The sequence below is a fragment of the Littorina saxatilis genome, linkage group LG15, assembly GCF_037325665.1.
Source record: "Littorina saxatilis isolate snail1 linkage group LG15, US_GU_Lsax_2.0, whole genome shotgun sequence".
NCBI classification, from domain to species: Eukaryota; Metazoa; Mollusca; class Gastropoda; order Littorinimorpha; family Littorinidae; genus Littorina; species Littorina saxatilis.
In genome coordinates, this window is record NC_090259.1 from 4,012,990 (window position 1) to 4,027,914 (window position 14,925).

At 40.3% G+C, this 14,925-nt stretch overlaps 1 protein-coding gene and 1 long non-coding RNA gene across 2 annotated transcripts in view; one reads left to right on the forward strand and one right to left on the reverse strand.

Moving 5' to 3' along the window:
* Positions 1–14,925, reverse strand: part of LOC138948276 (uncharacterized) — a 289,660-nt gene that overhangs the window by 8,252 nt on the left and 266,483 nt on the right. The window lies entirely within an intron of this gene.
* Positions 1,902–8,611, forward strand: LOC138948241 (serine/threonine-protein phosphatase 6 regulatory ankyrin repeat subunit B-like). The gene is made up of 2 exons (XM_070319759.1): positions 1,902–2,088; positions 4,721–8,611. Exons 1-2 carry the CDS (start codon positions 1,902–1,904, stop codon positions 8,269–8,271), a joined length of 3,738 nt encoding a protein of 1,245 aa, XP_070175860.1. The 3' UTR covers positions 8,272–8,611.

The window sequence follows — 14,925 nt, forward strand, 5'->3', positions numbered from 1 at the left end:
TGCATTCCACTACAGGTATATCCCGGACTTCAAATAGAATACAGGATTGTGGAAAAGCAGTTCAAGGGCACTATATTCGATATTCAATAAAGAATTAAAAACCTTTGGAGTGAATTAAAATGAATAAAATACAAAAAATAAAGACTTTAGATAAGAAGAACAAATTGAAAAATGGAAAAAGTTTAAAACAAATATTTCCAATTATGGGATTCGAACCCGAGATGTGTCAGTTGGCCAGCGTTCTACCAACTCGGCACACAATGCTCTGATGTGAAAATAGAAAGTTGAACTGCGAACATTCATTACACGTGAGTTTTCGAGTAGGCCCTATGTGTCGACGCGTCGGTTTCCGAGTTTCTTCGTTCGACTTTCTGTCGATCTCACCATTACATGGAGCCGCGGTAATACCCATAGGGCATTTCATACTAAAAAAAAATAGAATGGGTAATTTATTTATTTCTATTTATTTAATACAGAATTCTAAATCTTTGAAATGAAGACAAATGAATAAAATACAAAAATAACAAGTTCAGAAAACCTTCTTTTTTCTTTCTTTTTCTTTAGAAATGAGATTAAAACAATTGCCAACGAAGAGGTCCGAACCCGTGACCACCAATGTGACGATAGGCGATTGGGCGCTTTACCAACAGAGCTAATCTGGCTCACAGCTAATCTGGCTCACGGTTGGCAGGAGAGATTTTAATTTCAAATATTACACTTGAGTTCTGGAGCGTGGGCATCAGTATTGACTCGACTCGAGTTTTCTGGTCTCTCAGTTCGTATTTGTGTACTGGACATTATCCTTATCTCACTGTTCGAGGCAAGTTAAGTGAACAACTGACCCTATGCTCCCTATTACTTCGTATAAGGTTTGAAAGCAATCTCAAATAGCGTTAATTTCAAGGTTGCCCGACACTATGTTGTAGTCTGTCTCCAAAATGCTTTGACATATCGCTGAAAGGCGCTGACGTCAACGCATGACAGTATTTCCCTACCCAGAATGCTATTTTGTTGTTGAGATTTGAAGGAGTTAGTACGGAAGGGACGACGACGCTCTACGGTCAGTTAATCATATAAAGGGAAGCAAGCGGTTAAAAACGGGCGACGACAGAGCCAATAAAGGGAGGGGGATATTAACTTGTAGATTATATATCTGTGTTAGAAGTTGTTTGGGAACAGTACATGCAGTCGACGCGCGGTGATACAATCGACCATTGGGCTTTTCCCCAAAGCCGTTGTGATAAATGGAATAGGTAATGCTAGGAAATTGATCACGGGAAGTATTCGAGAATTATGCAACCCTTACATATAGTCGTTCTTCAATACGTCACACAAAACTTTTGGAATGAATTCAAAATAAATAAAATACAAAATTACGAGTTCAGAACATAAAAATGGGAAAAGGTAATGAAAGGGTTTCCCTACCCAAACGGTTTCGTTCGGGACGAGCGCGCTCTATGGTCGGTTTATTATATAAAGAGAGGCAAGAGGTTAAAACGGGCGTCGACAGAGCAGCCATTGAAGGCGGATTCGAACTTGAAGATCATATACTTGTGTCTGGGTGCATAGGTCCTGCTATTTCTGTGTTTCATCCAAGTTGGTTGTCGTATTTTGTCACACCAAGGCGGTATGAACATGGACACTGCAAGAGTCAGCTTCATACAGAACCAGCTTCCTGCTTTTAACTGGAGAGGATAAAGACTGGATGCATGGTTGTCAAATTATTACCCGTCAGTTTCAATCCACGAGTCGACTTTTTGTCGTGCCGTTTGCAGTGGTAATGTGTGTCGGGAGTAAGTAGGTTGGTGGTTAGTGAGGTTCAGGTGTTGTTGTTTTGTTTGTGTTTCATTGTGCACTACTAGTTTTCAACATAATAAATAGTGTATATTTCTGCAGGTCCGATGACGATCGGTAACCTCTCGGGCCCTGTCAACTTTGGTGGACCACAAGAAATTGCTATTAACAATACCAACAACAATATTGGCCAACAAAACAGCACATACATTAGGAAACAAGTGACCAAACAGTACTTCATCAGCCAGAACTGTTCATCCTGTCATGACAGTGGAACAGTCAGCGAAACTGAAGGTAGGTAGAAAAAGCATTGGCTGGGGGTTTACAATATACTCTTAATGTGTTCTATATTTTTATTTTTATTTGCTTCCTACTTTTCTGGGTGGTATAAGAGGAAAGCAGGTATATCGGAATATAAACGGTGCCGAAAATGTATTGCAACAGATTTCGCACCCAAATTAATGCATTCATTCCCGTGTCATTTCATCCTGACTTTACATGCCAGATAAGGCCGTTCACTTCACTCTCTTGATCACCTTTCGGACTACAGATTTATTTTACAGGGATCACGTGACCGAAGCTCAAATAAGGGTACCCTCAGAATCGACTGGACAAAAACGGAAGGGCCCAATTGAAAATCGACAAAAAATTACAATAGGCGAAACTTGGCAACGTTTACATACGAGTAGAAAGTCAAAGCAAGTATCTACCCAGAACAGGATGTTTTATTTAGTCGGCTTGCGTATTTCGTGTGCTATGCTATTCCTACTGATGCAGGTGTCGAACAAAAGATGGTCAAAAAACGAGACTTTTTGCATCATTTTTGGGGGGTATTGTGTCAAAATGTGCTGCATTTCAACAATGACTTGATTTGTATTTGTATTTGTGTCAATAACAAACGTTCCAATAACTTACCTTTCTTGGTTTTTGATAATGACTTGATGGATTGCTTTGACACTTTCCGAATATTTTACCAACACACCAAACGTACTTCAAGCAAATTTTGGGATCGTTACATTTATTTGGTCAGATGCAACGCAGTGTTTCGGGACAACATGTTTAAACTCGTCATTGGAATTGTTCACTTGTGTCTAAGACAAATCATGACTTTGCATGTCTACAGATAAAAGATTGATACATATACTGTCGAACGACGTTAAACACCAAATAAAGAAAGAAAGAATATACTGCCGAAGTTTCATTTGCGTGTAAATCACTGGCGTAAATGTGCTAGTCATGCAAACACATGAGAACCCACAGCGATTATCGCTGCCTGCCTCTCAAAACATGCTGCGGTCACGCTTGGCTGGGCATCGTTGTGGCACCAGAATCAATCCTAAAATATAAAGCGTGTTTACAGACCTAGCAAATTTGCGTCAATGCTTATACGAAGTCAAGTTTTATTATTCCAATAAAACCCCGTGAGGGTACATGGAAAATTAAAAAACACAGTAAAAACACATTTCATTCAACACCAAATAAAAGGAACTAAAACAAAAAGAAATCAGACTATGTACAGAAAAGGGAGTTGAGGGGTGAGGGAGAGCAAAAACAATACAAGAAACAATTCAACAATAATAATAAATAATAATAATAATAATAATAACAATAATAATAATAATAAAACACTACAAGTGCAAAGTGATTACATACATTTCTTTACTATGGGAAATGGGGGGAGGGGGGGGGGGGTGGGGTGGAGGGGGAGTTAACATCAGGACAAAAATACTATTACAAACAACACAAAACAGATATCGGAGTATAAAGCTAAAAGAGAATTAAATTTTACTCGCTTCTCAAACAGTCCATGACAAGTGTCATGAACTTTGCGAGTTTTAGCAATAAACTCTTTTTTGTAGTGGAAAAAAGCTCTTTGAATTTAACTGAATTGGGGCGGGCATAATAATAGCACCGTAACAACTGTTTTCTATAATTGGTAAAAAAAGGACATACAAAAATATAATGGAACTCGTCCCCAAGGTCACCTGACGAACATTTGTGACAGATTCTGTCTTGTCTGGGAACACCAAGAGTCCTACCTTTTTGTATAGGCAATTGTATAGACATGCGAAGTAAGGACATTTTGGGACACAAGCCAAAACTCCCTTGACGAGTTTAAAAACTTTTTTCTCCAAACATTGCATAACATCTGAACAAACACGCAAAACAATCCTGAATTTTATTTGAAGTACGTCTAGTATGCTGCTAAAATGTTCTGAAAGTTCAAAGCAATCCACCAAGTTATTGCTGAAATGCAGCGCTTTTTGTGACAATACCCCTAAAAAATGACGCTAAAATGTCCGATTTTGACTGCTCTTGCGATCCGCGACACCTGCATCAGTAGAAATAGCATAGCACAAGCAATACGCACGATAGCTAGAACAAAACAACCTGCTCGGGGTCGATAATTGATTTGGCTTTCTTCCCGTATGTAAAAGTTGCAATGTTTGCCTATTGTGATTTTGATATTCACCCTTCCGTTTTTGTTCAGTCGATTTTGAGGGTACCGTTATTTGAGCGGCGGTCACGTGATCCCTGTGAAAGAAATCGTTAATCCGAAAGGTGATCCAGATAGTCAAGTGAAAGGTCTAAACTGGCATGTAAAGTTTCGATGAAACTTTAGTTTGGGTGCAAAATATGTTGCAATGATTTGTTGGCACAGTTTATTTTAGCTAAGGGAGGCATGTTTTTAAACTAGCCACTGGTGATATTTCCAGATTCACTGGATGCTTTCGTTGTAAGAATTGGTGAGATCAATCTTAGCTTTTCCTATACATTACCTGGGACAGATTGAACTCACTTTTTATTGAAGATTCTTCACGTAAACACGCAAAAGGCAAGTCTCAAATTAATTATAATAATAAAGGTAAAACACGGCACAAAAGAAATACATTTTCTTAATCAATATGGCACCTATTGTTGTCAGCAGACAATGAAACGTTGGAAGCCTTCAGCGCCGACATCCATGACGTCAGCCCAGAAGACGTCAGCCGAGGTGTTGAACTGTTGGACCAGAACCGTCGTGTCGCGCTGTGTGGACCTCCTGGGTCTGGTAGGTCCTCTCTAGGCCACGCTATTCTCACACACTACCACCACAAAGGATTCAAAGCCTACCTGGTCAGTAAGTTGTGCTGTCAGTGTCAGCAGTCGTTCTTCAAAAAGAAGCAGACGGTTATTCTACTGGACGGTGGATTGGGTGATGTTCGTTTGGACAATGACCAGTACTATCGGTGCCAGGACCTTATCAACAATACGCAGTGTCTACTCGTGCTCACTGTTTATCCCCATCTGCTGCGAGACATGGCTGTGCTGGAGAATAGACGGCCTTTGCTGCCGTCCTCTTTGGTAATTTGTCCAAATAATATCTGCACTCCATTTGCCTTGGACTACCTGCCGTTGTTCCTACGCATGCTTCATGATACACACACTGGACGTCTCGTGGCGGCCGTTTTCGCGCTAAGCATGCTGGGAAGTAACAGCCTTGAGTCGGATCCTCCCGTGCTGACGTCAGACCTGGAGCGTCTTGGATTCCACAGCGTGGATCACTACCACCTGAAGCAGCTGGCCTACAACTTCAGAGGCTCCATCCTGCCCGAGATTGGTCCTGGCTTTGCCAGTCGTGTTCTGTACGACGCTGCGGGGCTGGCTCTGGGCAGTCTGCACTCCAGGTCTGTCTTGCTCCAGGTGTGTGACGTCCCCTTCCTCGTGCAGCACGTGCGGACTTCCGGCACACCTGGTGAACCACACGTCGTGATTGGTTCCACAGACAGAGAACGCTTGATGCAGAGAATGTACAAGACGATTGTGGACGGCCAGCTGTCAGAGATGTGTCAGCATCCCTTGCTTGAGTGTCCTGACTTCCTGCGTGACTTTCAAGACTTTCTTACACATCGCAAAAACTATGTACAGCAACTACTCAATGCTGTCGATAGAAAAAACGGCCTGTCGTTACTAAACTGGTTTTTATGCAGTCCTTCTGTGACACTTACATACTGGTGTCTTGACATCATGATAAAACACCGCCGAGATGGAAATGTTTTGTCAGAGAGTCTGATATCCGCAGCTACTGCACCTATATTGTTTCCACACACTATCAAGGATGCTGCAAAAAGAAAATTTCGAACCTTTTTGGAGCAAGCCATTCACCTTAAGCTGAAACCTGAGGACAAGAATAATTTAACACTCTCCCTGCTGTTTCCAGAACTGTTTCCCATGAGGCACAGAAGCTTTGCTAAGCTGAAGAAAAGCCTTCACACACAGGGTCTGTGTTACCTTGACGACCTCTCACTGCCCATCCCAGCGACACTGCTGTCAGTGACCGTTGCAGAGGACGCGGTCAGCGTGGAGCTGCCCAGCCAACACTGGTACCTGGCGCTGAGACTGCTGGCTGACAGGGAGGTGGACGAGACAGACCGTGACGGCAACACGCTGCTTCACATCGCTGCCGACAAGGGAAACCTGGAGGCCATCACACTCGCCGCGAAGAGTGGAGCTTCCTTGACAAAGACAAACAACAAGGACTTCACACCCTACGAGCTGGCACAGCGACGACGAGGAAATAAAAAGAACGCATTTGTACAAACACTGATGTCATGGTTGGATCCGTCAGACAATGAGATGGATGATGATCTGGAAGATGCAATACGTAGCGGTAATGTCATGCAAGTTAAAGAACATTTGTGCTACAGAAGCAGTGTCCACGACAAAACCTGTGAAGGAAATACAGGCCTCATTGTGGCATGTAATCATGGACATGAAAGCATTGCTGATCTGATGATTCATCTTGGTGCTGACGTGAAAGCCAGATCTACCCTGGGAGAGACGGCCCTTCACTTTGCATGTCAGTGGAAGTCCCCCAAAGGTAGCGCCGACTTTGCCCGTCTCCTAGTGCACGCTGGGGCTGATGTGAATGCACGGGATAAGAATAACAACACACCGCTACACTCCGCGTCATTAAGTGGAAAAACTGAAACTCTAACACTCTTGATAACTCATAGAGCTGGCTTGAATGCAAAGGATATCAAATCCAGAACACCTTTACACCACGCCCACACAGCAAAGAGACTTGAAATCATGACTCAACTGATAGAAGCAAAAGCGGAGACAGGCCGTGTTCACCAGGCAGTGGTGCGTGGTGATGTTGACGCCTTGATGACTCTCCTCCAACAGGGAGCTGACGTGAACCAGCACGACACCAGTATGGGCTGTAGTCCGCTGCACGCTGCCTGTCTGATGGGGCGCACTGACATCGTTACCTGCCTGACTCAACACGGAGCGATGGTGGATGCTGTAGATCAGTTGAAGAGAACACCTCTACACCATGCCTGTGGTACATATGCTACTGGCATTGTTACCTGCCTGATTGATCACAAGGCTCAAGTGGATGCTGCAGATCATATGAAGAGAACACCTCTGCACTATGCATGTAATAAAGGTGAGACTGACATTGTTACCTTTCTATTAAAGCACGGGGCTCAGGTGGATGTTTTGGATTGTGCGAAGAAAACACCTCTACATTATGCCTGTGTTGCTGGCCACACACACATAGCACAACACCTCATTAACAGAGGAGCTAGCGTGAATTCACGGGACGACCGTCTTTTCACACCCCTTCACAAAACGATAAACAACGCTGAACTAACTCTGTATCTGATAGAACAATGCGCTAGCGTCAACACCAGAGGTCAACATGACATCACACCACTGCTCATAGCAAGTACGAATGGTCACACGGAGACAGCTTTGTGTTTGATAAAAAATAGCGCTTACATCAACGCTGGAGATTCCTGTGAGGCCACACCACTGCACAAAGCCTGTGAAAAGGGTCACACTCAAACAGCTCTGTGTCTTCTTAAACATGAAGCCAGTGTCGATGCACAAAGGGATGAAGACCACACACCTCTGCATGATGCTGAATACTGTCACACTGACAGAGCACTGTGTCTGGTCCAGCAAGGAGTTGATGTCAACGCTAAAGATCGGGATGGCTGCACACCGTTACACTATGCCTGTAAAAATGGTCACACTGAGACCGCACGGTGTCTGATCGAGCAAGGAGCTGATGTCAATGCTAAAGATCAGAATGGCTCCACGCCGTTACACTGCGCGTGTGGAAATGATAACAATGAGACAGCACAGTGTCTGATCGAGCAAGGAGCTTATGTCAATGTTAAAGATAATGATGGCTCCACGCCGTTACACTATGCGTGTGTGAATGGTGACAATAAAACCGTTCACTGCCTCCTGCAGCATGGTGCCAATGTGAACGCTTTATCAACGACTGTTTTCACACCCCTACACGTTGCCTGTACATATGGTCATACTCTGACAGTTCAGCTTCTCTTGCAGCATGGAACTGATGTAAATTCTATGTCAATCTTTGGCACACCGCTTGACATAGCCAGACGATGGTGTCGACGTCGTCAGGGTGTGGTGGGTGTTCTTGCAAAATACAATGCTCTAACAAGGCTTACATGAAGTGACTGACATCGCTCAGCACTGTTTGTTTTCGTTTGGATAAAATACCTTAGGTCTTTGTCATTTACTCTTGCTGCATTAACCAAGCATCTTTAAATCTACTACTTTTCTTCTTCTGCGTTCGTGGGCTGAAACTCCCACGTACACTCGTGTTTTTGCACGAGTAGATTTGTACGTGTATGACCGTTTAGGCAGTCATACGCCGCTTTCGGAGGAAGCATGCAGGGTATTTTCGTGTTTCTATAACCCACCGAACTCTGACATGCTCCAACCATTTTTTGCTAAGCATGCAAAGTCATGATTTGTTGTCCTTAAACCATTAATTAATAAGAATATTTGTTTTGATTTTTCGGAAAAGTTACGTAACACAACACGCTTTATATACACGTTTACAAAAATCCACACACATTCTGGTCAGCCTATTGGTCATAACTTCTGAAATGTTCAAAGCAATTCATTGGGAACTTGAGCAGATATGGCTCTCTCAGTGGAGGACCCCCTAAAAAATAGCCGCAAAACGTGCTTTTGAAACGGTTGACACCTACCGTCTTTGACAAAAGGGTACACAATTACTAAAGACGGGAGGTGCATGAAACAAAATGGTCTGAACAGGAAATTGAATGGCCTTTCCAATGGTAGTCAGAAGTGTTTGGTAAGTGCACATTCTGATTTTTTGCAGATTTTAAAATACGGGGCATTAGTTTTTGTCAGGTCGATTTTAGGGGTGAAAGTGCTGAAAGAAAATGTCATTTACACAAGAAAAAGCTGCTTCAGCACTACTAACTCCATCGTTCGGTTCATCGCAATCTTTTGGCTACATAAGCGATGAAGAAAATGAGATAGTCCTGTCCTTTAGGTTCGCAGAGAAAGATGTGAACAATGTTTGAGTTTGGTTATGTACATATTTAGAATTAACGTGTTATTCCGCCCTGTACTTCTCGATTTACACCAACAAAAATAAAGTGGAATAGTGTGGTTCACATTTAAGATCTTGTCAAATGTACATACTCATTTGTTTGACGTGAGTGTATAACGGTAGTTATATTTGCCAGGAGGGAAGACAGCGGAGAACGTCAAAATAATGACAGCTCGAAACAAAACCGTGTGAATGACGTTTTCAAGCCAGAATCAGGAGCCATTTATCTTTCTGAGGGTGTGTACTTGATTTCCCACCACGTTTGAATGCAATATTTTTCGAAAAATCAAGGCGTTGTTTGAAATGTACAAGAAAAAAAAGTGACCTTGACCGGTGACCTTTAGTAGTGACCTTGCCTCGGAATGCTTTAAATATGTTTGTTAGAGGTGTATATGTGTATCAATACATGTACAAAGTGTGCAATTGAAATCATTATTTCAGAAGTTATTTAGATAGGCAATGGTGTCGGAGGACCAACGGGCGGACAGACGGACGGAGGGACACAGAGCCGTAAAGTGGTCCAACAATCGGCCGTGTAAAACTACCTATATTTTAACAACAAAAAAGTATTACTTTTGAACATTGAATTGACACGTGCCACGCGTCGGTGACGCTTAAGTGCCACGTCAGTGACGCTACATATTAACCGCTAGTCGGAAGAATACATTTGATATTGGCAATTTCTTTCATATTTCAGAAACTACGATATGTCTTGACTATGATCTACCAAAAATCACATGATTTAGTTGGCTAATCTCATAGAATTTTAGAATTTCGCTTAGTGAGTGAAATGCAGGTGAGCATTTTTGCCACGTCAGTGACATTTGTTCAAACTCAAGTTAAGTACCTTTAGCTTTTTTTACTTCAACATTTTTAACCTTGGGTAGGAAGGTTGTCATGTTTGGGGAAATCTCTGCACAAATTTGAGTTAATAAAAGCATCATGACTATTATTTTTATGGCGAATAATGTCTGATTTTTTGGGCGAATGCCACGTCAGTGACGCTAGAATTTTGTTCACTTTCACATCACTTTTGCAGAAAGTATGTTTCTTGTCGGTTATGAAATTAAAGGCCCCTCCTGTTTTTGGAACCGCAGGAGCTTTCTAGTTTGCTGTTAGGTAGATTTTTGGTTCCTCTTTCCTGTCATGCTCTCTTTTTCTTCATGAATTCTTTTCTTTTTTCTGCCTTCTTGCTCATTCACCTGTATTTTTTCCAAAAATCTCTTCTCTTGCCGCTTGTCTCGCGATTCATGTATAGTTTAATCTGTTAGTGTTCTGATGTAAGTCCAGCAGTAGATAGGTTAAGCCTATTTTAACATACTGGAAACTGGTAATCTTCCAGTAGGTATTAATTTAGTTTTACTAAAGCCTGCTGGGACACAAGTAATGGGTTAGTGCATTTGTAAACAGGAATCGCTTGACAAGTGGCCCCCTTCATCCCCCCCCTTCCTCGTCCTGATATGGCTCTGCGTAGTCGGCTGGACGTTAAGCAACAAATAAACAAACAAACAATGTTTCTTGTCGTCTGTTTCCTCTTACAGATTTGTTTTGAAGTTTTGTGTATTGCTAAAGCTGTGTATTAAAATACAACCTTTTACTTTTGATTTGGTATTCAGCTTTTTTTTCTCACAAGTATTATCAGTGTTACCAGACAAAGGCTGGGGGATATTAACGCTCCTCAGTATTGTAGCTTGTTTGTAATCCTGATACTGTACTTGTTAAAACCAGAGTTGTATGTCATCTGCTTTTTTTTTTTTTTTTAAATGTACGTGTTGTCAAGAAAGGGGGGGGGGGGAGTGGGCTGGTGGTAATATACTTCTTATTGATGACAGTTGATAGTACATATGCCCTGAGTAATGTTATTTGTTTTATTACTTCTGCTGTTGTATAAATCTTAACACCAACAGATTCCTTAAAACAATGGTTAAGAGTCCTCACTGTACAAAGCTTGAGCCATAACGTTTAAGTTGTTTGCACAAATGCCTAGTGCACCCCTATCTCGGAGCACTTTGGCATGTCTTTATTATGAAAAGAAAGATTTATCATCCTTTTGTGTTCATTGCAAAAAATTAAAATTAAAAAAGTTTTAGTAAATGTTAACGAGGGTTTGATATGACCAGCTGTCTTTGTTTTTAATTGCAAGTTCTTTTGTAATGAAGTGGTGATGACTAGATTGTGATTTTTTTCTTAAATAGTACCAGTATGTTGTGTGTAATGTTTCAATTTAATTCAGAAACGTAAAATGTATCTATAACTGTGCTTGAAAGACTCTCAATAACTTACGTTTTACATTTCATTTTTGTAAAACGTCTTGTTACAGTTTTTTCCTTGACGTTTTAGCGTTGTGCAATGTTTATTGACTTCATTATTTGGTAATGACTGGACATTGCGGCGAGTGTAGGTAACCAGCGTGTGGTGAGAAGTGTACTACATTTTATTAGAACGATAAATAAATGCATACAATACCTTAGTCGAATAATGGAAAACATAATACAGTTTATATCCGTATTTTCCAGTCAAATATCATGTTTTTCCGTTGTGTCTTTTTGTTCTCCTGTTTCATTTACAGAGGATTCACTTATGATTTGTCATATGAAGATAATTCACAACTGCTGTGTTGTCACATGTTCCTATTATATTGTAAATGTTGATGCCTGAATAAACCATTAAGAAAAAAAAAGAAAAAAATAAATACTTTTCATAATCTCTAATATGATGTTCATATTATATTTGATCTATTTGCTATTGTTGTTCATATTTACTTGGGTTGATCACCTTTGTGAGCACACATTGATGTTATGGGTTGGTATCAAGATTGTTTAAATTAATGGTGACATTGATGTTTTGGGTTGATATCAAGATTGTTTAAATAGTGAAAGTGTTGTGTTCCACATGTATCTTTGCAAGATAATTTGATTTCAATATGGTGTGCGCTTTCGTGTCCAGCAACTTGGTGGTCGGGGGTCAATTCCATGATAGTTATGACTACATTTGTTTTAGTATTTTTAGTTTTGAAACGAGTATTCCATTGCCTTACATAATATCTCATGTTGTTGTTCTGTTCATTCCGTTCTTGTTTTTGTTGATATTTACCAGTGTGTATCAATTTTGAAAACACAAGTTGCTTGTCTTGCTTAATCACACTTGTTGAAATGGTGAAGGTTTTTGTTTTATGTAGCTTTGCATGATTGTTTCCATCTATGTGTTGTGCGTAAGCGAATTTGGTAACATCACTTCACTTGTCTATGCTTATACTTATTTTATAAACGGTAACAAATTCCTATGTAATTGTGCTTGCTTTTGCATAATTATGATTATGAACCACTCTCTTGTTAACTCTAATCACGGAGACCAACTTCAAGGTCAAAAGACGAGCACTGGAAATACACCATCCCATGAGTTGAAGTAAGAAAAATAACCTTACCGAGAATGAATGGTGAGAGTTTGTGTGGTTACTTCCCTTTGTGTCAATAGACCTGACCTTCTTTCATCGCAATAAAACAAATATGGTAAAATGAAAACGAAGTGAAACTAAAGGTAAATTCAGTGTTGCTTGTTGTACCTGGTGTTCTAATAATAATGTGTCTGATTGCGTGTTTTCAGACAAGGTTGTCATGAATGAACAATGCGAAAAGGTGTATATTCTGTGTTTGGTTGCTTGATGTTTTTGCTTGATGTCTTCTTTTGATGTTGTTTTAAATATTTTTGTTGCTGTAATTGTTTTGTTGAAAGGCTTTTTTTTTTTAATTCGAAGTTGTGCTTAGCTATAGAAATACGTGTTTATGAATGTAAAAATCCTACTAACTTCAATTAATACTTAATACTTATTTAAAAAAAAACACTAAGCAAAAATAAATATAAAAACAAAACAAAACACATTCACATTTAATTATTGTTTGTGGGGTTTGAATTGTAAAAGGAATGTTTTGTAAAATTTCCAAGATTGTACTCCCTGCAGTTGTGCAAAAATTTATAATTTGTCCACAGTCACGTCATCACTTTTGCAGAAAGTGTATTTGTTGTCATTTGTTTCCTTTTGTCCTCGCAAGGTCCCCCCCTCCCCCAGCGGTTAATTTAATAATACCTTGGACTGTCTTGTGACTCAGCATTCAGGCTGTTTTAAGCAGGATCATCTGTGTTATCAGACAGAGGCAGGGGGACTTTAACGTACGCCCCTCGCCATCCCTTTTTTTTTTAAAGTAATGTTGACAGGGCATTTGTAAAAAAAATCAATAATGCCTTTTTAATATACATATATGGGGATTGACTGTTATACAACTAAAGCACTGGTGTATTATAGTTAAGATTATCGTTAAACATTTTTGGCAGTCTGAAAGAAATCATAGCGTAACATGATTATGAGTTGTTTTGCTTTGCTTCAAAATAATTGCTTATTATTACTTTCTTTTGCTGGAGAATACCCTTTGTCGCTTCATTTTTTCGATGGCTAGTATAAATATACCAGATTGATGGTAAAATACTGTGAATTGGTTCCTCAAGCAGGTCTTACAGAGAACCTAATGCCCCCCGCGGGTTAGGGGGAGTCCCATATTGGTTGGGACGAGAAAGAATTTACCCGATGCTCCTCAGCATGTCGTAAGAGGCGACTAACGGATTCTGTTTCTCCTTTTACCCTTGTTAAGTGTTTCTTGTATAGAATATAGTATAGTCAATGTTTGTAAAGATTTTAGTGAAGCAGTATGTAAGAAATGTCCTTTGTACTGGAAACTTGCATTCTCCCAGTAAGGTAATACATTGTACTACGTTGCAAGCCCCTGGAGCAAATTTTTGATTAGTGCTTTTGTGAACAAGAAACAATTGACAAGTGGCTCTATCCCATCACCCCCCTTTCCTCCGTCGCGATATAACCTTGAAAACGACGTTAAACACCAAATAAAGAAAGAAAGAAAGAAAGAGAACCTAATCGTCCACATGTAGGTGCGGGGGGAGGAGGGGTGAGGGTTAGAGTGTGGATTTGTATTTTAACATATATCTCTTATTTTATATGTATCAGGCTATTTTATTGGAAGAAAAAAAGAAATTCTCGGATCGCGCATCATTGGTGTGCACGTTTTGTTAAGAACCGACGAGTTGGTTCTGTACCCCATTGTATAGGCCCTCTACATCAATCAATCAATCAATATGAGGCTTATATCGTGCGTATTCCGTGGGTACAGTTCTAAGCGCAGGGATTTGTTTATTTATTTATTTTAATTTTAATTTTATGCAATTTATATCGCGCACATATTCAAGGCGCAGGGATTTATTTAATCTGATGCAGACAACAGTTGTGTTGTGTTTTAACCCCGGCAAAATAAGGGGAAAAAAGAGAATAAAATGTTTACTATGCCAAGGATAAAACGATTGGCTAGATTTTCGATTACCTTTCTCCATTTTCATAACGAAAAGACAAAACATAAATTACTTTCACCCTCAATGCTACCCTCCCTCTTCTGCTTGAAAACTGAAAAAGTTGCTTTGACGTGAACATAAATGTTGAAACTATCATCCTCAAAACGGTCCAAATCACGTAGTAGCACTGCATACGTAGGATGTTTGCTGGAAGTTCAATCTGCATTTCGAGACAATAAAATGCTGCAGGTTCAAACTGTGTGTGTGTGTGTGTGTGTGTGTGTGTGTTTGTGTGTGTGAGTTTGTTCGAGCGTGTGTGTGAGTGTGTATGTGTGTGCATGCGTGTGTGTTTGTGTGTGTGTGCATATATATATGTATGTGTGTGT

Coding starts and splice junctions, on each gene's coding strand:
- LOC138948241 (XM_070319759.1), top strand. CDS start 1,902: ATGACGATCGGTAACCTCTCGGGCCCTGTCAACTTTGGTGGACCACAA. Junction 2,089..4,720: donor AACAGTCAGCGAAACTGAAG/GTAGGTAGAAAA, acceptor TATTGTTGTCAG/CAGACAATGAAACGTTGGAA.